This window comes from Schistocerca piceifrons, chromosome 11 (assembly GCF_021461385.2).
Source record: "Schistocerca piceifrons isolate TAMUIC-IGC-003096 chromosome 11, iqSchPice1.1, whole genome shotgun sequence".
Classification (NCBI taxonomy): domain Eukaryota; kingdom Metazoa; phylum Arthropoda; class Insecta; order Orthoptera; family Acrididae; genus Schistocerca; species Schistocerca piceifrons.
The window spans coordinates 130,015,723-130,039,639 of NC_060148.1; the positions used below are offsets into that span (position 1 = coordinate 130,015,723).

At 39.0% G+C, this 23,917-nt stretch overlaps 1 protein-coding gene across 1 annotated transcript in view; it reads left to right on the forward strand.

The window, feature by feature from the left end:
• Positions 1 to 23,917, forward strand: part of LOC124720219 (zinc finger protein 99-like) — an 80,667-nt gene that overhangs the window by 36,494 nt on the left and 20,256 nt on the right. Inside the window, exon 4 of the mRNA XM_047245542.1 lies at positions 11,075 to 11,112. Within this exon, the coding sequence (XP_047101498.1) occupies positions 11,075 to 11,112 (38 nt within the window). The remainder of the gene's footprint in view (positions 1 to 11,074; positions 11,113 to 23,917) is intronic.

Consider the following 23,917-nt stretch of genomic DNA (forward strand, 5'->3'; position numbering starts at 1 on the left):
CCATTTCCCAGTCAATTAGTGTTCCATTTTTGGTATTAGATTCTGACAATTACTTCTTCTCCCGACCGCTTTTTGATGGACACATTTAAACAAGACTGGAGAGCATCCATTACTTTGTCCATCATCATCATCTGGTTAACTCATTGCTGAATGTTATGACATAATTTCTTCTTTCATTTCTTAAGTAACTGAATCTACAACTAGATGTCTTCATCCACAGCAATCTTCAGCTCTTCTTAATATAATGTGAAGTGGTAGGCAGGTAACCTTTTTCTCTTGATCCAATTATCTGCTTGCTGCTCTTCCTTGTGGTCTTCAACCTTTTACTGTGCCTAGCAAAAAAAAAAATTTTTTTCCAGATTATACCCTCCCCTTCTCAAAAAGTACCCAAGGAACTGAAGTGTCTTTGACTGGTGCTAAGTCCTGTAATGGAGCACTTGTTCGTCTTTCTGTCCATAGTACATGCAACATAATCTGTCAACACCACATCTCAAAGGCATCAATTCGGCTCGTCACTGGCTTTCATGGTCCAGGGTTTGCAGCCATACAAAAACACAGAAAACATCAATGATTCCACAAGGAGCATCTTTGTTGTTTTGGATTTTGCGTAGTTCTGCAATATTTTAGTGAGTGTGACCATTGTGGCATTGTCGAGGACAATTCTTCATTTTATTTCTTTATCACAGTTTCCTGTGTCAGTGATCAATGATCTACATACACACTATCATTTGCTTACTACCTTTAGAACCTTTAAGCACCCTATAAACTGAATCTGGTTTAAGATTTGATGACTAACAACTTTTAGCTTTGTCCATGTTTATCTCTAGACGGATCCTAAAGTTCATCCTCATGTCCTGCGGTGAGGATATTATCACCTGAAAAATATAGATTTTCCTGCCATCAATTGAAATTCCATCATCCCAGCCATTCAGCACTCCCCCCAATGCCATGTTCTGCATGGATGTTATATAGTTATGGGGACAGTATGCAGCTTTGTCCAACTCCATTTGTCACGCTGAAAAACTGTCCACATTTTTGATTGCAGTATGACTGTCATAAAGACATTTTAGTGATACTACTAGGTGTTTTGGGACAGTAATGTCATTAAGCATATACCACAACTTGTCTGAAATGATAGTCAAAGGTCGTTTTATAATGTAAGAAACAAATTAATGCAGGGACACGGAATTTGACTTCTTCAATTACCTGCTTCAAATTCCATTAGACCCCTCAAGTACTTTTATGTGCCACAAAATCTGCTTATTCTGCAGCAATCCAGCTTGCAGGAATTTCTTTGTTTGTTTGATTTATTATGTGCAGGAGGACTTCACTAGTATGTGAAATTAATGCTATAGTCCTATAATTAGAGCAGTCCCTGGATGATTGTTTTCTGAGGAGAGGGATTAGAACAGATGTGGTCCAGCATACATCTATCTCCACATCTACATGGATGCTCTACAAATCTCATTTAAGTGTCTGGCAGAGGGTTCCTCGAACCACCCTCAGAATTCTCTATTCTTCCAATCTTGTATAGCGCGCAGAAAGAACAAACTCCTAAATCTTTCTGTATGAGCTCTGATTTTCGTTATTTTTTCATGGTGACCATTTATCCTTATGTAGGTTGTCGTCAACAGAATATTTTCGCATTTGGAGGAGAAAGTTGGTGATTGGAATTTTGTAAGAAGATTGCCCCACAACGAAAAATGCCTTTTGATGATGACCATCTCACATTTTGTATAATTTCAGTGACACACTCTCTCCATTTCATGGTAATACAAAATGTGCTGCCCTACTTTGAACTTTATCGATGTACTCTGTCAATCCTATCTGGTGAGGATATCACACCGCAGAACAGTATTCTAAAAGAGGATGGACAAGCATAGTAGTGTAGGCAGCCTTCTTAGTAGATCTGTTACATTTTCTAAGTGTCCTACCAATAAAACACAGTCTTTGGTTAGCTGTCCTCACATTTTTCTGTGTGTTCCTTCCAATTTAAGTTGTTTGTAATTGTAATTCCTAGGTATTTAGTTGAATTTATGGCTTTTAGATTTGACTGATTTATCGTGTAAGTGAAGTTTAACGGATTCCTTTTAGCAATCGTGTGGATCACCTCACACTTTTCGTTATTTAGTGTCAGTTGCCAATTTCACACCATAAGTGGTGTGAAATTGGCAACTGACACTAAATAACGAAAAGTGTGAGGTGGTCTTTTCTAAATTTTTTTGCAATTTGTTTGGTCTTCTGAAGATGTTACTAGTCGATAAACGACAGCATCATCTGCAAACAACCTAAGACAGCTGATCAGATTGCCTCCCACATCATTTCATAGATAAGAAACAGCAAATGGCCTATAACACTACCTTGGGGAATGCCAGAAATCACTTCTGTCTTACTAAAGGACTTTCTGTTAATTATTATGAACTGTGACCTCTCTGACAGGAAATCATTAATCCAGTCGCATAACTAAGGCGATATTCCATAAGCACGCAATTTCACTACAGGCCGCTTGGGTGGTACAGTGTCAGAAACCTTTCGAAAATCCAGAAATACAGATTCAATTTGAAATCCCTTGTCAATAGCACTCAACACTTCATGTGAGTAAAGAGCTGATCGTGTTTCACAAGAACAATGTTTTTTAAATATGTGTTGACTGTGTGTCAATAGACCATTTTCTTTGATGCAATTCAAAATGTTCAAACAAAATATGTTCCAAAATCCTGCTGCATAGCGATGTTAATGATATGGGCCTGTAATTTAGTGGATTACTCCTACTAACTTTCTTGAATATTGGTGTGACCTGTGGAACTTTTCAGTCTGGATCTGTCATAGAGCAAATGGTTGTATATGATTGTTAAGTACGGAACTACTGCATTAGCATACTCTAAAAGGAACCTAATTGGTATACATCTGGACCAGAAGACTTGCTTTTATTAGGTGTTTTAAGTTCCTTCACTACTCTGAGAATATCCACTTCTACATTACTCATGTAGGCAGCTGTTCTTGATTTGAATTCAGGAATATTTACATCTTCTTTTGTGAAGGCATTTGGGAAGTCTGTGTTTAGTAACTTTGCTTTGGCAGCAGTGTCTTTGCAATCTTAGCTATCATGGAGAGAAGGCATTGATTGTGTCTTGCCACTAGCATACTTCACATACGACTAGAATCTCTTTGGATTTTCAGCCAGGTATCGAGACAAAGTTTCATTGTGGAAACTCATTGTATCTCACATTGAAGTCTCTGCTAAATTTCGAGCTTCTGTAAAAGATCGCCGATCTTGGGGATTTTGCATCTGTTTAGATTTTGCATGTTTTTTTGTTGTTTCTGCAACCATATTCTGACCCACTTTGTGTACCAAGAAGGATCAGCTCTGTTTTCTGTCAATTTATTTAATGCAAATCTCTCAATTGCTCCAGATCAATTAGTTGCAACAATTATGCATATGATAAGTTGTTGAAAGTCGTTTGTCGTGGAAAAACTGGCGACTTCGAACATCATTATGTTTTCCGCAAACAAAGTTGTATTTCACAAATGTTATTAATTGTCTTCATAATGTGTACCACGTATAGTTAACGGAAGACGTAGAAACAATATTCCGAAATGAATACATATAGTGTAAGTCAAACGTTCGAATTAGAAGAGACCCCATGAACACAAATTTGCTGTGGCAGGTATGAAATATAGACTCCATTACTCGCTCGTTACACTTGAAGGACAGATGTTGAATGGGCCGAAACGAGCTGCTGCATAACAGCATAGTTGCCTGCTAACTTCAAAAGAAGGTAGATGCGGTTCCTAGTGCAACTTATAACATCGTCAAAAATCAGTGCGTACGTGAGAGCTTTGGTACACCCTGTTAAACAAATGGAAGCATGGGATTCGGCAACGGAAAATAACAAAATTTGTTTCCCGGAAAGAGACGGCTACCCAAGACGAAATTTTGGCCGCAGCGGATACATTTCTGATCCAGACGCGAACGTTGATAACTAACTTCGACAAAGATTTCATAATTAATACTGATCAAACAGGTACATAAAGAGCTGTTCACAAATGTCATATGACATGATGATAGAATATGATAATCTGATGTAAGATAGACAACACAGATTTCATATATTTTTATATTTTTTTTGTCAGGGTGCCAGTACCGGTCCACGTTCAACAGAACTCTCACCGAAAAAGGGTCAAAGGCTGTCCTGGTAACCCGACACGACATGAACAAGGTGACGCAATCGTATACGGCACAATATTCAATCACGATGTCTGGACGAGTCTTGCCTCTTGTTTTCGTATGCCTCCAATAGTCTACAGGTATGTTTGGACCCAGAGTACAGAAGACAGTCGAGGAGTACGCCAAGAAGTATACCAACGTTGTTATTACATCCGGTAAACTAACAATGGGTTTTCCATGGACTTCTTGCGTAATGCTTTGCAACCATACGTACAAAGGAAAGAATTTCTCCTTCTGATCGACTCTTGGGGTGGGCAAACGAACCCGGCATTATATGATGAGATGTTCCAGGACGATAAGAAGTTACCAACGTGCACTATAAAAGTCATTCCTCCAAAGTGCACTCCCCTCGTCCAACCGTGTGATGTGTATTTTTACCAGCAGGTAAAAAATTTGATCAAGAGCCTTCAAAATTGTGCTTTTTTAATCGAGCAAAGCCGTGACATCAATTCCAGAGACGATTGTATAAAAATGCAATATATATATATATATATATATACAGCGTCGTGGCACTGCGGTAAGCGCTCGGGTTTATAATCCAAAGGTCGCCGGATCGAATCTCGCGCCATGCAACTTTTTTGTTTTTTGTAATTCAAATATATATATATATATATAAAAAAAAAACCGAGCGCTTACCGCAGTGCCACGACGCTGTAGCAAATTATTAATCGTTGAGAGTATTTCACCGCAATGGTTTCTTTTAACTGCTGAGAAGTGCATCTTGGTGCTTTGCCACATTACACCTCTGGCCATGAGCTTTTATTATGCGCAGTATGAATCGAATCTGAATTTCACAATTGGCGGCCTCCCCTTGTAAGAGGTTAAGTGTGTTTTCACAACTATTTACTATTTGTGTGGGCTCATGAACTAACTGCTGTGATATAGTTTTCAAGGAATGAGTTTAGCACAATTTCGGATGATGTTTCATGCATACCTCTAGAATTATACGTGTGTTTTTACCAACATATCAAGAGTAAATTAAAGTCAACACCAACTATGATTGTTTAAGGTTGATACGTATTTTTAATCAAACTCTATTTTTCTTTAAACCTTTCAGCAGTTGTATCATCTGAATTGGGAGGTTGGTGAAAGGATCCAATTATTATTGTATACCGGTTGCCAACTATGACTTCTGCCCATACTCACTCACAGGAACTATCTACTTCAATTTCATGACAAGATAAAGTACTTCTAACAGCAACAAACATGCCACTGCCAACCATGTTTAGACTATCCTTTTGGAGCGCCATTAGGTTGTCCGCAAAAATTTTGACTGAGCTTATCGCTGGCTTTAGCCAGGTTTCAGTGCCTATAACGATTTGAGCATCAGTGCTTTCTATTAGTGCTTGTAGATCTGGTACTTTCCCAACACAGCTACAACATTTTACAACAGTTATACTGATGTATCTACGTTTTTCTTGTGTTTGGCCTGCACCTTTTGAGAGTGAAGCCCTTTTAACATTTTGCGAGACCCTCTAACCTAAGAAACCTCCCAGTCCACACCCCACATCCCCTGCTACCCGTGTAGCCACCTCCTGCATGTAGTGGACTCCTGACCTATTCAGTGGAACCCAAAACTCAACCACCTTATGGCGCAAGTCGACGTATCTGCAGCCTACATGGTCACAGAACCATCTGAACCTCTGATTCAGACCTTCCACTCCGCTCTGTACCAGAGGTCCACAATCGGTCCTGTTGACTATGCTGCAAATGGTCAGCTCTGCTTTCATCTCGCAAGCGAGACTGGCAGCCTTTATCACTTCTGTTAGTCGCTTAAAACCAGAGAGAATCACTTCTGATCCAAAGTGACACACATCATTGGTATCGACATGAGCTAGCACCTGCAGTTGGCTGCACCCTGTGCTCTTCAGGGCATCCGTAAGGACCTGTTCCACATCCGGAATGACTCCACCTGGTATACACATGGAGTGCACATTGGCTTTCTTCCCATTCTCAGGAGCCATGTCCCTAAGGAGCCTGCCCTATAATGAGCCTAATGTTGGAGCTCCCAACTATCAATAATCCCACCATCGTGATTGCCCAGATCTTGCAGGCTGAGGCATTTGCTCTCAAAAAGTCAGGCGTCAGCATCTGGCTCAGCTACAGTGTCAGCCACAGACAGCACCTGGAATCTGTTTGTCAGACTAACCGGGTAGGCCTTATGTGCAGCCCCCTGGGAAGTCTTTTGCCAACTGCTATGCCCTGGGGGTGACCTCTCACTTGACCACAGGTGAGGGGTCAACCTCAGTGCAAGCAGGAACTGAGCTGGTCACTGGTGAGGACCAATCATAGGACTCAGATGTGAGTTGGATACCAACGGCCGGCCCACGTCAGTGGTGCCCATCTACTGTGTAACCGAAGCCATCACAGCCTGGAGCTGAGAGAGAAGTATCACCAACTCTGTCCACATTTGCACACAGTAATCAGTCTTTGGGCCATTCTCCAGCTTTCCACTGCATATTAAATGTAAAACACAATTGCCTATCTCTCATCACAGTCTGCTTTTCTTTGGAAATACTGTCTGCTCCTACATTTGTTGTTTTTCACATCCTTGATGGCATTTTCAATTTCACTGAATAGAATATCAGGTTCCGTGTCTGATTTAATACAGATTTTCTCTTCTTTGATGGTATTTCCTTCACAGTACAGTGTTTCACAGTATTGTTTCTGCCTGACTAGTGTCGATTTCTTGTCACTGACGATGTTACCATTTCATCTTCTGTATCTCAAGTATGTCTTTTGAACTCTTGAGTAAAGGTATTTCTCATCGTGAAGAGTTCATGCATTTCATATAGCTTTTGATGATGCTCTATTTCATTACAAATACTGATGATGTAATGTGTCTTGCAGTTTGGCAGTTTCACTATATTTTCCCATCAAGTAATTAGTATTTTTCATCTGGAGCAGTTTGCATACCATGTTTCTTCATTATGCTACTCTGTTTGATCAGCAGTAGAGTAGTGTTCAAAATCCAGGAAGTGTATTCTTTTTCCAGATTCTTTGAGGTTATTTTTGTCTGTAACATGTCTTATTTCTTGCCTTAGTGATCAGTTTCAGTTTCATCCACATTTTTGTGGACAGCATAATATCATCAATGCCATACTCTGCACCAGGATAGGACCAAAATATGTCTATGTTGCCCTACCAAAATAAAATCTTTGTGATCTCTGTCCCTATCCCCAGGAGAAATACATGTGTAGTGGCATCATGGATGTTGTTGGAATAGGGTATTACAAATGGATAAGTTGTTATTCACACAAAATTCCACTAACCATTCCCCACGTTCAATCCTCATGCCCAAGCTGTAAAGTCCAACTACATGTCTCATGTATCCAGCACCTATAGTATCACCTATCTTCACATTAAACTCATCCTGGGTAACTAATATTTCCTTTTTAGGCATCTTTCTGACAGTAATTCCTAGCAGCTTATAAAACTGTTCAATTTCTATGTTGGAGGAAGCTGCAGTGGGAGCAAAACCTTTAATGATGTTGATATTGCAAGAAGCAGGTTTCATTTTAATTGAAATTGTTCTCTCACAAATGGGCTCTTAATTCATGATAGCATTACTGAGGATCTTAGAAATCACTATAGTGACACTATTTCTATTCACATCCAGAAAAATATATTCTATTCGTAGCTTGAGTCATGAAATGGCCATATGCTTTCCAGAGTGTCTCAGGGAGTCAGAGTATGTATCATGAGGATTCATTTACCTCTCCATGATAGCAAATGTTCCTGTCTATGAGAGACCTTGCACATGCCAGGTTGCAGTCCTTGTAACGATTTTCAAGTATGGTTTAGACTGATGTGTGCATTCTCCTCTCACACCCTGAGATATGACTGAGAGGGCTTACTCTGGGATCTAATCTAAAATTGAGTATCAGAAGAAAAGAATATACAGCTTAAGTTCTAAAATACATACAAATATCAGGCAGGGTTTAAAGAGGTGCATCCTATGTAGAACAGATCATTGACATTGTCATGGGAAGATGACGGGCAATTTTCCAATGCCTTCCATCTTTTCTAATTTCTCCTCAAATCTCAAACAAGTCAGAAATTTCTGCCACAAGTTCTATTCTAGATTCTGTATTTGTTAGTATATCCTTTAAGAGCTTCTGTGTGTTTTATAATATTCCAGATGCTTCAAGAATTTTTAATGAGATTAGTCTTTATTTACTGTCAACAGCCTTTTGAAAATTTACAAATGTTCACCTATATTCTTTAGCTCTTCTAATCCTTTGTGATATTATCAACTTCAGATTATTGATTTGTTCTACATAGGATGTAGTTCTTTAAACCCTGCCTGATATTCATATGTTTTAGAATTTAAGCTGTATATTCTTTTCTTCTGATACTTTGAAATTCTTGGTGAAAGTCAATAGTATTTTCTTTTCTTTTGGACTTTGGGATATATCTTGGATTACTTCAGGTTTGTTAAATTCTAGTATGCTCCTTGGCCCCTCAAACTTTGTGTCATACCAAGTTTACCTTCTTCATTCCTAAAATACAGATCCTTTGCTGAAATTTTCTTAATTTCTTGTTATGTAATTGATAAAAGTTCCTGTTTCTTTTGTCCATTGAAGTACTGATTAATCACATGTAATTGCTCTCTCATACTTTGCCGTAGCATTTCTGAAAATCTGTTTCCTCTTTGATGCTATAGTCCACAAATTCTTGTGTGTTGTTGTTAGGTTATCAGTTTTCCAGACCTGTAGTCCTTTCAACTCCATCATCACACTCCAGTGTCCACCATGGATGTTTTCTCATTCTTTTTTCTGGGATAGCTTTGTCTGCTGCACAGGCTAGTTCCTTTCTTATTTCCCCTAGTTTCCAGGCACTTGAGGAATTCGGTATCTCTTTGATGCCCAACGTGTCTTTGAATCTTTTCAGAATATGCTCTTCATTTATTCTGGACTGGAAATTTTACTTTTATCATTGAAAGATACTGTTCAGTTTCTACATGGATCCCTTTCTGAATCTTCTTTATTGTCTTGGACTCAGCTCTGTTCTAGCCACATGATCTACCTGAAATTTTTGTCATGGTGTTGGGTGATCTCCCATGTTTTTTCAGCTAATTTTTTAATTTTGTTGACTTTATTTTCATATGATGATTTTCATAGCTGTAGAACTGTCTTTCCCATTTGTATTTTTTTGTGTGTATGTGTATGTGCGTGTGTCAGGGGGGAATGAATGGTAGGATAGCTGCTAACAATGTATGTTCTCTGGAACTTTGTTCAGTTCATATCCACATTGTTTTCATAAGTTCTGCTTTGTCTACATTGCTTTTGTTACCTGATTAATTGGCACATGTGTGCTAATTATTTTGTACCTCTTACTGACACGTTGAATTGTGAGGGGAGAATCTTTCTGAAGGTGACAAAAAATTCTCTACCAAAGGTAGGAAAGATTTGTAAATTATGAATGCAAGTGTGGCATCATTTTTTATTTTTATTTATGCCCAAAGTCATGCAAGAATTTAAAAATGAAAACATCTTGGCCCTGGACTGTTATTAAATGTATTTGTTCACAGTTGTGATTTCGACTGTGTCATTTTCAATTTATAACACACTGAAGTGTTTACATATTTCATATATACAAAAAGACAAGAGTTTGCTTTGTCTGTATACCTATATTAGAACATGATGTAGCACTCTAGACAATAATGTCTGTGAATCCGTCATACTGGACTCTTTAATTTTCACTGTTCCTGCATCAAGTGCGACATTTATAGACTTTGAGTGAGTTCTCACTTGAGAATGGCATAATAGACAAATTTTCAGTTGTTAATAAATACATGTAACAACAGTTCAGGCAGAAAATATTTTCCTTTCTGTTTTTTTTTTTACCAATTTCAACATGAGAATCTCGCAATAAAATCCTTGCATTTTCTCTGGAACTTTGACTAACTCATGTCCACATTGTTTTCAAAACTGTTCTGTTTTGTCTACATTGCTACCATTATCCTGATTAATTGGTACACATGTGCTAATTATTGTGTACCTCTTATTTACCCATTGAATTGTGAGGGGAGAATCTTCCTGAAGATGACGACAAATTTGTTACCAAAGGTAGTGTAAATCTGTTAATTATGAGTGTAGTGCCTAGCTGTGGCACCATTTTTACGATTTTATTTCCTGTTTTCCCCTTGAAGAGTCTACAATTATATGGATGTGATATTTCTTCACAGGGTATTTCTTCTGTGTAAGTCTCTAATTTTGTGATGTCATTAATTTGTAGTAAATGAGCATTATGTCAATAGTTTATTTGCCAACATTTATTTGTGTTTTGTGTATTTGATGTGTCAACCCCATACTTCATTTAGGGTTTGAATATTGTGGTTGTTGGGATTAGAGGACACTCTGACCCTCCTCCTCATGCTGATTTTGGTTCTGTAGACTATAAAGGCCCAAATGCATCACTTGTGATGATGAATTCACCTTCCCGAGACCTAAAATTTATAATGAAGAGTGCAAAAAACTTTTGTGCAAGACAAATGCGTAGGACAGATATAAGATTTTTCTGACCACCTATATTTAATTTAATTAATAATTTATTTGTATATTTTTTGAAGTGTCAAGTAGGAAGTATGCAAACAACTAAACCTACAGCTTTAATAGTTACCTATAGTACTAAAAACAAAATGGTGAAATGAAGTGTGAATTTTTACATATATTATAATCTGTTCCAATAACCACTATGATTTATGTGGCATTTCTTCTCTATTTCTATTTGTAAACATTGCAAACAATGTCTTTTGGAACAATCAGTGTTTTCTTTATAGAATTTTATTTATTTAATGATCCATTACATGTAAATCACTGGTAATTTCTTTAAATATTTTAGGTGGTAACATCAACAAGATATGCATTCAACAGTAGAAGGTATGTTTCAATTATTCACTGCAGAATTTTGTGAGTAGTATAAATTTTTATTTGCTCCATGTGAAAGTATTTGAAGTATAAAACATTTCATAACTGATGATTATTATTATCAATAAGCAGCAATATTCCAAGGCAGTATGGTCACTAACCCACTCTATACAACAGCTGTTATGTTGTTCTGTCTCTTAATGAAAGGAGTGAGCTTCTAATAATCATGCAGGAAATTGAAAATGCAGGTGGAATGTCAGCAATTATATTGTGCTTACTGGAACATCAGGTGGAAATCACTGAAATTCCACAGATTCATCTTCTTGAATACATACCACTATAGAACCAATAAGAGGAAAGACTAGATATACAGGGTGAGTCACTAACTATTGCCACCAATAATAACTCTGAAAGTATGATAGGACATGAAAAGTTTATGGGACAAAAGTTGCATGGGACAATGGGGGCTATAATAAGACGTTGGTTTTCTGTTCCTAGGATGGGTCACTTCAGAGATATGAGGATCAACCTTTTTTTAATTTTTTTTATTTGGCACTTATTTTCTGATAGCAGCTGTCAAGACAAATCCAGTAATGTGTAACAGTAAGGTCTTTGAAGGTCACAAAGGTGGCATGAATGTCCATTTACAGCTGTTCGAAGTGATGACCATTGGTATCAGTGCAGTGCTGCAATCTTCTTATCATGGACTGAGTGGTATTCCTTATCACATCGGCACTTACCGAAGCAAATGCTCTGACAATTCTCTCGCATATCTTCAGGTGTAGTTGGAACGTCTTTATAAACAATGTCTTTTACGAATCCCCACAAGAAAAAAATCCAGAGGCGTCAAGTTGAACAAACGAACCAGTCATGACACATCTCCATGTCCAATCCAACGATTTGGGAATTGTCTCTACAACTCATTTCTAGCACATCAGCTGGACACCCATCGTGTTGATACAACATTCTGTTCCTTGTTCCTAAAGGTATTTCTTCCAATAATAGACCTACCGTATTTGCTCAAATCTAAGCCACACTCGAATCTAAGCCACAACTGAAAAATGAGACTCGAAATCAAGGAAAAAAATTTGCCTGAATCTAAGCTACACCTGTAATTTGAGACTCGAAATTCAAGGGGAGAGAAAAGTTTTAGACCACACCTCCAAATTGAAACAAAGTTGGTCCATTGTAACATGACACAATTTAGGTCGAATGGATGTAGATAAACCTACAGCAGTTTGGTTCGAGTCGTAAGCTGAACAGTTAAGATTTACCAAGTAGCCATTGCTATGTGTCAGGTGCTCCGTCCGTATTTATAAGGGTACCCTTCCTTTTTCATGTGCTTCGTCTGGTTTGAATTGATTGCTTATTGTGCTTTGATATGATAAGTGCCGTTCTCTTTGTTATAGGTGTTCACGTCACTCTTAAGCTGAAAATGTAGTATTGTACTGTGTCATGCATTGTTTGTCGCATTCTGATAATGAGTGTTTACGACCTTTAGCTGCTCGTGGCATGGCTCGCTTTTGTGCACGCTACCACCGCTTACAATAAAAAAAGAGAGGAATTGTCTCATAAGTGAAACAATGCCAAGAGACTGCTATTTGTTGTTACTTACACTGCTGCTTTCATTGATAAGGATCAACAAGAACCAAATAATGTACTGCGTATGATAGAAGATGTTCTGAATGAGAGTTTAGTGAAAATTTTTCTCTGTTTGAAAATCTTTGCAGACGCCTCTTTAGTACATTATATTCTGCACAGAAATTAGTCATCCTCAATTTAAAAATCTAGTCAGTTGCCGCACTTCATTTCTGACTGTATCACTATTCAGCATAAGAATAATACGAATATAAACATGACAAGATATGTATATTCTTCCGTGTTTGCTGTTGTCTCACTCTAGTTTCGTAGTTTATTAGGCAGACAAGATTTAAATGAGATAGCAGCAAACACAAAAGAATACACAGCATAATGTTTACATTCTTCTACATTTTATTTTAACTTATTTGCTGACACAGAGGTTTTGGTGCCAGTATTTATCTTTGTGCCTGAAAAGCATGCCTGTGAAGTGCTACATATATTCGATGGCAGAAGTTAGTTGTGGTGGCACCTACCAACATTTTTCAGAACTTCCACTTACTTTGCACTCGATTCTAAGCTGCAGGCAGTTTTTGGATTACAAAACCAGAAAAAAAGTGCATCTTAGATGTGAGTAAATACGGGAATGTTTCTTGCAGGAATGTGGTGTACTTCCTATCATTAAGATTTCCTTCAATGAAATAGGGGCCTATAATTCTGTCTTCCAGAATCCCACACCATACATTCACTGACCACAGTTTTTGATGTGCAATTTGCCGCAGCCAACATGGATTTTCAGTTTCCCAATAATGTATGTTATGCAAATTAATATTTCCACAGTTCATGAATGTAGCCTCGTCAGTAAATAAAATGAAATTAGTAAATGTCATACCTATGAATCTGAGGTTGAACATAAGTAAATCATAAAGTATCAGTACTATTTGTAGAAAAAAATCTACATATATGAATTCTCCCCCCCCCCCCCCCCCCATGAACCATGGACCTTGCCGTTGGTGGGGAGGCTTGCGTGCCTCAGCGATACAGATAGCCGTACCGTAGGTGCAACCACAACGGAGGGGTATCTGTTGAGAGGCCAGACAAACGTGTGGTTCCTGAAGAGGGGCAGCAGCCTTTTCAGTAGTTGCAAGGGCAACAGTCTGGATGATTGACTGATCTGGCCTTGTAACAATAACCAAAACGGCCTTGCTGTGCTGGTACTGCGAACGGCTGAAAGCAAGGGGAAACTACAGTCTTAATTTTTCCCGAGGGCATGCAGCTTTACTGTATGGATAAATGATGATGGCATCCTCTTGGGTAAAATATTCCGGAGGTAAAATAGTCCCCCATTTGGATCTCCGGGCGGGGACTACTCAAGAGGATGTCGTCATCAGGAGAAAGAAAACTGGCGTTCTACGGATCGGAGCGTGGAATGTCAGATCCCTTAATCGGGCAGGTAGGTTAGAAAATTTAAAAAGGGAAATGGATAGGTTGAAGTTAGATATAGTGGGAATTAGTGAAGTTCGGTGGCAGGAGGAACAAGACTTCTGGTCAGGTGACTACAGGGTTATAAACACAAAATCAAATAGGGGTAATGCAGGAGTAGGTTTAATAATGAATAGGAAAATAGGAATGCGGGTAAGCTACTACAAACAGCATAGTGAACGCATTATTGTGGCCAAGATAGATACGAAGCCCACACCTACTACAGTAGTACAAGTATATATGCCAACTAGCTCTGCAGATGACGAAGAAATTGAAGAAATGTATGATGAAATAAAATAAATTATTCAGATTGTGAAGGGAGACGAAAATTTAATAGTGATGGGTGACTGGAATTCGTCAGTAGGAAAAGGGAGAGAAGGAAACGTAGTAGGTGGATATGGATTGGGGGACAGAAATGAAAGAGGAAGCCGCCTTGTAGAATTTTGCACAGAGCACAACATAATCATAACTAACACTTGGTTTAAGAATCATGAAAGAAGGTTGTATACATGGAAGAACCCTGGAGATACTAAAAGGTATCAGATAGATTATATAATGGTAAGACAGAGATTTAGGAACCAGGTTTTAAATTGTAAGACATTTCCAGGGGCAGATGTGGACTCTGACCACAATCTATTGGTTATGACCTGTAGATTAAAACTGAAGAAACTGCAAAAAGGTGGGAATTTAAGGAGATGGGACCTGGATAAACTAAAAGAACCAGAGGTTGTACAGAGATTCAGGGAGAGCATAAGGGAGCAATTGACAGGAATGGGGGAAATAAATACAGTAGAAGAAGAATGGGTAGCTCTGAGGGATGAAGTAGTGAAGGCAGCAGACGATCAAGTAGGTAAAAAGACGAGGGCTAGTAGAAATCCTTGGGTAACAGAAGAAATATTGAATTTAATTGATGAAAGGAGAAAATATAAAAATGCAGTAAGTGAAACAGGCAAAAAGGAATACAAACGTCTCAAAAATGAGATCGACAGGAAGTGCAAAATGGCTAAGCAGGGATGGCTAGAGGACAAATGTAAGGATGTAGAGGCTTGTCTCACTAGGGGTAAGATAGATACTGCCTACAGGAAAATTAAAGAGACCTTTGGAGATAAGAGAACCACTTGTATGAATATCAAGAGCTCAGGTGGAAACCCAGTTCTAAGCAAAGAAGGGAAAGCAGAAAGGTGGAAGGAATATATAGAGGGTCTATACAAGGGCGATGTACTTGAGGACAATATTATGGAAATGGAAGAGGATGTAGATGAAGATGAAATGGGAGATATGATACTGCGTGAAGAGTTTGACAGAGCACTGAAAGACCTGAGTCGAAACAAGGCCCCCATAGTAGACAATATTGCATTGGAACTACTGACGGCCGTGGGAGAGCCAGTCCTGACAGAACTCTACCATCTGGTGAGCAAGATGTATGAAACAGGCGAAATACCCTCAGACTTCAAGAAGAAAATAATAATTCCAATCCCAAAGAAAGCAGGTGTTGACAGATGTGAAAATTACCGAACTATCAGCTTAATAAGTCACAGCTGCAAAATACTAACACGAATTCTTTACAGACGAATGGAAAAACTAGTAGAAGCCAACCCCGGGGAAGATCAGTTTGGATTCCGTAGAAACACTGGAACACGTGAGGCAATACTGACCTTACGACTTATCTTAGAAGAAAGATTAAGGAAAGGCAAACCTACGTTTCTAGCATTTGTAGACTTAGAGAAAGCTTTTGACAATGTTGACTGGAATACTCTCTTTCAAATTCTAAAGGTGGCAGGGGTAAAATACAGGGAGCGAAAGGCTATTTACAATTTGTACAGAAACCAGATGGCAGTTATAAGAGTCGAGGGACATGAAAGGGAAGCAGTGGTTGGGAAGGGAGTAAGACAGGGTTGTAGCCTCTCCCCGATGTTGTTCAATCTGTATATTGAGCAAGCAGTAAAGGAAACAAAAGAAAAATTCGGAGTAGGTATTAAAATTCATGGAGAAGAAATAAAAACTTTGAGGTTCGCTGATGACATTGTAATTCTGTCAGAGACAGCAAAGGACTTGGAAGAGCAGTTGAACGGAATGGACAGTGTCTTGAAAGGAGGATATAAGATGAACATCAACAAAAGCAAAACAAGGATAATGGAATGTAGTCTAAGTCAGGTGATGCTGGGGGAATTAGATTAGGAAATGAGGCACTTAAAGTAGTAAAGGAGTTTTGCTATTTGGGGAGCAAAATAACTGATGATGGTCGAAGTAGAGAGGATATAAAATGTAGGCTGGCAATGGCAAGGAAAGCGTTTCTGGAGAAGAGAAATTTGTTAACATCGAGCATAGATTTAAGTGTCAGGAAGTCATTTCTGAAAGTATTCGTATGGAGTGTAGCCATGTATGGAAGTGAAACATGGACAATAAATAGTTTGGACAAGAAGAAAATAGAAGCTTTCGAAATGTGGTGCTACAGAAGAATGCTGAAGATTAGATGGGTAGATCACATAACTAATGAGGAAGTATTGAATAGGATTGGGGAGAAGAGAAGTTTGTGGCACAACTTGACCAGAAGAAGGGATCGGTTGGTAGGACATGTTCTGAGGCATCAATGGATCACCAGTTTAGTATTGGAGGGCAGCGTGGAGGGTAAAAATCGTAGAGGGAGACCAAGAGATGAATACACTAAGCAGATTCAGAAGGATGTAGGTTGCAGTAGGTACTGGGAGATGAGAAAGCTTGCACAGGATAGAGTAGCATGGAGAGCTGCATCAAACCAGTCTCAGGACTGAAGACCACAACATCAACAACAACAACAACGACAACAACAACATATGAATTCTAAATTCAACACATTGATCTGCTAGAATAGTAAGTAATTAATATTAATCAATAACATCAGCAGAATTCAGTGTGACACATACAGTCCTTCCAGTTAATTATTGGTGGAGACTGATATGGTGAGTATGGTATTTATGGCGATGCAGAACGTGAAGAACATTACTCTGGCTTATGCCAGATTCCCTTGTGATTTGATGCGAACTAACACAAGGATCTCGAACCACAGTGGCAAGAGTACCAATTTTCGTTTCCTCATTAGTAACTTTCCTTTGCCGGATATGTTTCCCATGCATTAAAGATCCAGTTGTTCTCAATTTATCATACACATATCTAAATGTACGCCGTGTTGGGTGAGTACATTGAGGGTATCTTTTAGCGTGTAAGTCTGTAGCTCTCAATGAATTTCATAGGCATTCTCCATAAATGAGAAGCATATCGACTTGTTCTTCGAAGGAATACACCGTTCATATTCACTTGATTCGGCGATGCTAATCTTACCGTTCCTATTAGTGTTGTATTGCAAAGCTGTTGAATGGTGTTTACATGTCAAGTGCACATTAGATGGATAGGCCATATTTGGCACATATTTACTATTTGCATGATATATGAGAGAGAATTGTTGGAGCGTGTACTTTGATAAGTGCCGAAGTGGTAAGGAAGACCACTGAATCCATGATAAGAAGATCGCAGCACTGCATTGATACCAATGGTCATCACTTTGAACAGATTCTGTAAGAGTACATTAATGCCACCTTTTGGACCTTCATTGGCCTTCAGAGACCTTACTGTTACACATCATTGGTTTCGTCTCGATAGCCGCTACCAGAAAATAAGTACCAAACTATAGCATCCCATTTAAAAAAACAAAAGTTGATCTTCATATCTCTGATGTGACCCCACCTAGCAACAAAAAACTGTCACATTATGGCCCCTGTTGTCCCATGCAACTTGACCCACAAACATTTCAGCTACTGTCATAGTTTTGAAGTTATTCTAGGTGGCAATGGTCAGTGACTCACCCTGTAGATCCAAAAATTGAAGTCAAGTCCCAACCCCATCAAAGTAATTAATATGGCATTGAACAGCTCTTTGAATGCTGTGACACAGTAATAAAGTAGTCAATATGCAGTTTTATACTACCATCAGTTTACAGGCAACCTTCAAGAAGTGTCTTAAGTTCTGTAAAACAGCTGGAGACATTTTAGTAAGCTTATGAAGACTTTCATTGGTGTATCATTATTTGTAGAGTCCTTATTAGTCATTTTCTGTCAGATAGTATGAGCCAAGGACACCTGAAGTGCTTAATGTCCAGTTTTAAAAACCTGCCACAGAAAAATTCTCTGGCAGTAGTATGGACATTAAGCAAGAGCCATTGATAATTTGTTTTGGGATCCAATGATCTTCATTGATTTAGTAGCAAAACCAATGGCTAATCTGACCATGCTGTTCAAATGTATATTGATTAACTTAGCTCATATGAAGCTATACTTAGGCTCGTCACAGAAATATGCATGGCTGTGTTGTCAGCTGCTGAGACAGTATGTAGGCAGAAGATGCAAGAGTGACAAGGAGAGCTTGAGAGGTACTTGTACTGCCCAGGAGTGGCAGCACAGGGGCCCTGCACCAAAGTTGAACAGCTCTTAGACAGGAAGGCCGATTCTTCATTTTTGGAAGATCAGCCCAGCCCTCATCTTCACTTGGTCATCATTGTGAATGGCAATAATGCAGCTCACATAACTGCAGTTCCCTTTGCAGCTGGATGGTTTTGGGCTCGTAATGGTGCACTCCACGGCAGTGCTGGGTATAGATAATTTGTCATACTCACCAGGGCAGTAAAGCTGATCTTCCATTGGTACCCGTGATGTCGATGGAGTGGCCAAACTCAGAAAGTGAGTGTAAGAAAGGTGAGGGTTGGTTTTCTAGCAGTTGATGACGTGATTTCCTCCATATTGGTGATTGAATGTGCTCTTTTTTCTTGAGCCTTTCAGCATTCTTGTCTCGCCCAAAGTTTAACTTCAGTGTGTTCCTTTGTGCAAAGTTTGCAGCCTGAAAGGCATTCTTGTGTCATTCCCAGGTGAAGTTACTAATCTTAACCCTGTTATGGAAGAGTGTTGTGTCTGCTCTGCACTGATGCCCAAGTGCTGAAACAGGTTTTTCTGACTTTTCTCTCTCACACCAAGGGCCAATAAGGTCCCTGTTTCTACTGTAGCTCTTTGCACCACAATTGTGTACTCAGTGGAAATGTTCCACTTAGCATTGTTGCATTTGATGTCAGCAAAATTTTATTCCTGTACTTCATTACTGTCCTGCTGTGCAATGGATCAGTCACAGCAATTAGAGGGAATTACACGATAAATGTTGTGAATAAGTTTGTAAACAGATAGCATGGGTGGAAATAAATTTTTTTTAGCCATGCTCCTAATCTTATATTCTCCTAATAAAGCATAAAACTAAGAGAAATAAGGGTAAGGGACAAATAACTTCTGAGATTTAGTTATATTGCTCTAGGAAGAGGGAGCTGTATCTATTCTATGATTTTATTTTTATGTTACAGTGAAGAACCTTGCTATACTGCTTGCAGTACACCTTCTAATCTGTATTAGAATAGTCCTCTGTATTGTCTAAAGCTCACCCTTCCAGGCACAGGATATTTTGATACCAGTGTTAGCTGCCCTTTCTCTCAGCTTGAACTGCAATTACCACTGATATCTTGTAAAGGAAGACTGGGTCATGATGTTGCAAAAATATTATAAGGGATAAATAATTTCTCAGTCATTGTCTGCATCCCTAGTAACAATTTCCCATTCTTCATCCACTAAATTGTCTCAGGTTAGTGTGGCTTCCATATCTACAACTACATTCACATCCATTCCCTGCAAACCATTGTGAAGTGCAAGTTTGATGTCCAGCATTGGACCCATGCAGTATGTGGCCCACACACTTGTACAGTATTCTACCACATGGCATGTGAGTGTTCTGTAAGGATTTTCTTTGTGGCCTGAGCGGATTTCCCCAGTATCCTAGCAATGGAGCAAAGTCTGCCACCTGCTTTACCTATAACTGTTCAGTGTACTTATTCTCTTTTATATTTCCACATATTGCTGCACTCAATTACGGTCTTCTTCAAAATTAAACAAAATACTACTCAATACATTCATTCAGTCTCTTCATCTGTAGAGCTAGTAGATATATATGTACACTACTCTGGATGGTCTTAGTTTCATGTCTTTTATGGCTATAGCAGTGCATCACTGTACTGTTAACAACAGCTTACCCACATTTCTGTATTCATATTTAGTTTTAGTCCTATTGCCCCGTTACCCAATATCATCTTGTGTTGATAATCCTGTACTTAACAAACCAGAAGTCCTGTTGTTTGCCCCACTACTTTTTAGTAATTCACACCATATCCAGCCTCATCCTATACACCTTTTTATGTTCTCTGACCCATATGCTCAGTTAATAAATTTAAGATTACACACTTTGACGTGTAGTCATGTTTGTTTCTTTTTCCAGATGATGACATTCTCCAGAGTAGCCCTTGCTCAAAGATTTGAGTGGGAACTATTTTACTTCTAGAATATTTTATCCAAAATGTTCCCGTCATTATTAACCTATATAGTGGAGCTACCTCTCGGGAAGTACACTAGCTGTAGTTTCCCCTTGTTTCTAGCTGTTCAGAGCACTAGTATAGCAAGGCCATGTTGCCTAATGGCACAGGCCTTGCTGTTCCAACAGCGGAAAAGGCTGCTAGCCATCTTCAGTAGCCATACATGAGTGTGCTCTATTCTCACTTATCCCTATTGCACTATGCTATGGCTATATAATTGAGGCATGCATGCCATCCTACTTCGACAAGGTCAATGATTCATGTGGGAAGAAAGGTTGTCATGCAACTGAAATGTGAAATAACTTGACCATGTGATGGTCACAGAATTTGAAAAAGTAATATTTTGCCATGGAGATAGTAACTGAAGTTTTAATTGTACACTAATCTCAAATCATTCTCTACTTTAGTAAATTTGTGGTTTCTTGTAAGTCATTTCTCAGAACTTGTGTAGCTATTGAAGGATGAGTGGTAGAAGTCAAAAATGAGGAAACTGTGATTACCAAAATTGGTAAGCTGAAAATATCAGTGATATTGATATTAATCAGCAGTTCATAATTGCTATCAGAAAATGAAACCTATCACTTAATTTGCCCAAATAAGAATAGTTGATGAGCTGTTTCATGTCTGTGTTGTGGGGCTTCACTCTGTCATTTAGGGAACAAGAAACCTATGGAAAATAAACATGGAGGGAGAACATCATATTATATGCTCCTGATTTTTCTTAATTGTTGCAATAATTATGCTGCTGGGGGCTATGACTATCCACCCTTGGAGGATGATATACACTGTCATTCATTTCTGTTAGGAAAAGACAATTCAGAAGACACATTTTGGTACATGCAGTAGTGAAGCTTTCATTACAGATGTCTTCAGGAACACGTCCAACGATGATCTGTCAATAGGTTCCCATTCCTATCAGATTTGGGAGGTGAGACAGCAGATATGGCTATTGCTTAACATTCTTCTCTTTCCCAGCGTGCAAAGACTGAAAATACTTCAAACCCAAACACACCACCATGATCACTAGAGGAAATCGTGCATCATTATCAAAGTAATGGGACTTGAGGGTTTCAGAACATTAGATGCAACTTCCCTATCCTGTGATTCGCATGTGGACACTGCCAACTAGTTCCAAATATTGATAGTTTCATGATGGAACCATGTTACTGACTCTCCTTTGTGAGACTGACACAAAAGCAAGTCCTTGGTGAAGTTACTCCTATACTGTACTGCAATGGAACATTCATGGCTTGAGAATACATGTAGGATAACTGAAACTTTTCATTCATAGAAGATAACTGTATTTCAAGTGTGTGTGTGTGTGTGTGTGTGTGTGTGTGTGTGTGTGTGTGTGTGTGTGTGTGTGTGTGTGTGTGTGTGTGTGCCCGCACACACACTTTGTACTTCATACTCCTGTGAAGTCAGAGCAGAGTCTGTAATTGGTTGAATGGACAGTGTACGTGACTGGTTGCACATAGGTGTATGTGAGGGGTAATGTCGTCAGATACCAACTGTCTGAATATTTATGACATTTACTCAGTGGCAACAATATATACTGTTTTGATTACCATGCCAAGATCCTTTTTATGAGAAACATTGCTGACACTTTTATAGAAGTTTGACAACTGTATATTTTTTAGGAGGTATTAATGTTAGTATTATACAGCATCTTCATTATACAGCATCTTCAGGGATCAGGCTGTGGAAAGCTTGAGCTCATGAAAAGAGCTGTTTTCCAAATCCCAAGTGGTAGCATTTACTTTGGACTGGTAACTTCATTTCCTCCACCTAATCCCTTATCCTACTTCCATAGACCAGTACCCGCCACCCAGGGCTTATTGTGTATAACTTAAATACAAAATGAATTTGCTGATGTGGATACCATGTGGAGCTAACTGGGCAATATTTCACCATCAGCCAATTTTCAAATTTGTTTGTAGTGCCCCAGACAGGGGTACATTTCAAGGGAGATTCACCTCACTGCGTGTGCAGTTGTCCAGTAGTGGAACTAAGTGTAACAGTCAACACAAGGCATCTTGTGCAGTACTTGGTGACAATTCCATTGTTGATCTACAGAGAACATCAGATTGTTTTGCTTCAAGAGAACACTTGTATTGTTGTGAACTTGGGGTAGCTCCAGAGAGACGAAATTGATACATGAGCAGTTCTTGCTTGTCAGAATAGTTTAGAGTCTTGGTAGGGTCTGTAGATGGTTTGGGAGACAGTTTAGCTGTGTGGAAAGCTTCATGCAAACAAGCAGGTATACACAGTCCTTTGTTCAGTCATTCATCTTGGTTTCTCCATGTAGATAAAAAAGTTTCTAACTATTCCATCCAGCTTGTATAGTCACTGAAGTGCATTTTCTTCACCAAGTAATATTCTGGGCTGAGCAGGATGCATAGTAGTGGCCAGTGGCACAGACAGGGAGCTGCTTTCACAAAGGAACAATGACATGACACAATGACTCAGCAATGGTACAAACACTGCACATGGCTCAACTGCAGTGCCAAGCAGACAGTGGGTGATGTTGGCCAGTGTAGTGGAAGGTCATGGTGCTGCCCAGAATCTGACTTCGAACTGTTAACTGGACTCGCAATGATGAGTGATTGAAAGCAGGTGGTGGCTGGAGTGCTGTTGGCATTCCGGACTGGGCCTATGGGCAGAGGTCCCTCTTTTGTGGCCTGGTTGTTGCAGAGTTATGGTAATGGCGCAGATAGATAGACTGGGTGCCAATTCCCAGCTGGCTGAACGATGGCGAACTGGTACTGTCTTCAGTCTCCGATTGTTGTAGAATGCACAAGGTTAGTGCGTCACACTTAATTATCTAGTGAAGACAGTGACCAGCTGCTGTAATAGGCAGTGGGTTGAGCCACAGTTTTTCCTGGTTACTGATCCATTTTTTTCATACGGATGGCAGTGATGCGGAAGTTGTAGTTGCCCACTCATTTCGAGGGGCACCTGGCCGATTCCATTATGTGGTCTTATTGCAGTTCCAGGCTCAGATTTATGCTTAAAATTTTATCCAGTTACAGTCTCCTCCCTTCTGCAAAGAAAATTCTCCCATGAATTGTCTGCAATATACTCTTGATTATTTACAATTATTTGTGGTTCATACTTCCACATCATTGTGGCATTACATTGCCTGATACCACTAGCACTTATCTATAGTTTCTCTCAACCACTGTGTCCATATGTTCCCATTTGCACACTTATTACTTCATTTCAATTTTAGTTTACAAGTGTAACTTCAAAAATAACAACAACACAGGACAGTTTTGTCACAGAGGCTTTCACCACATTTCACACTTTAACAACTTTTAAAACATT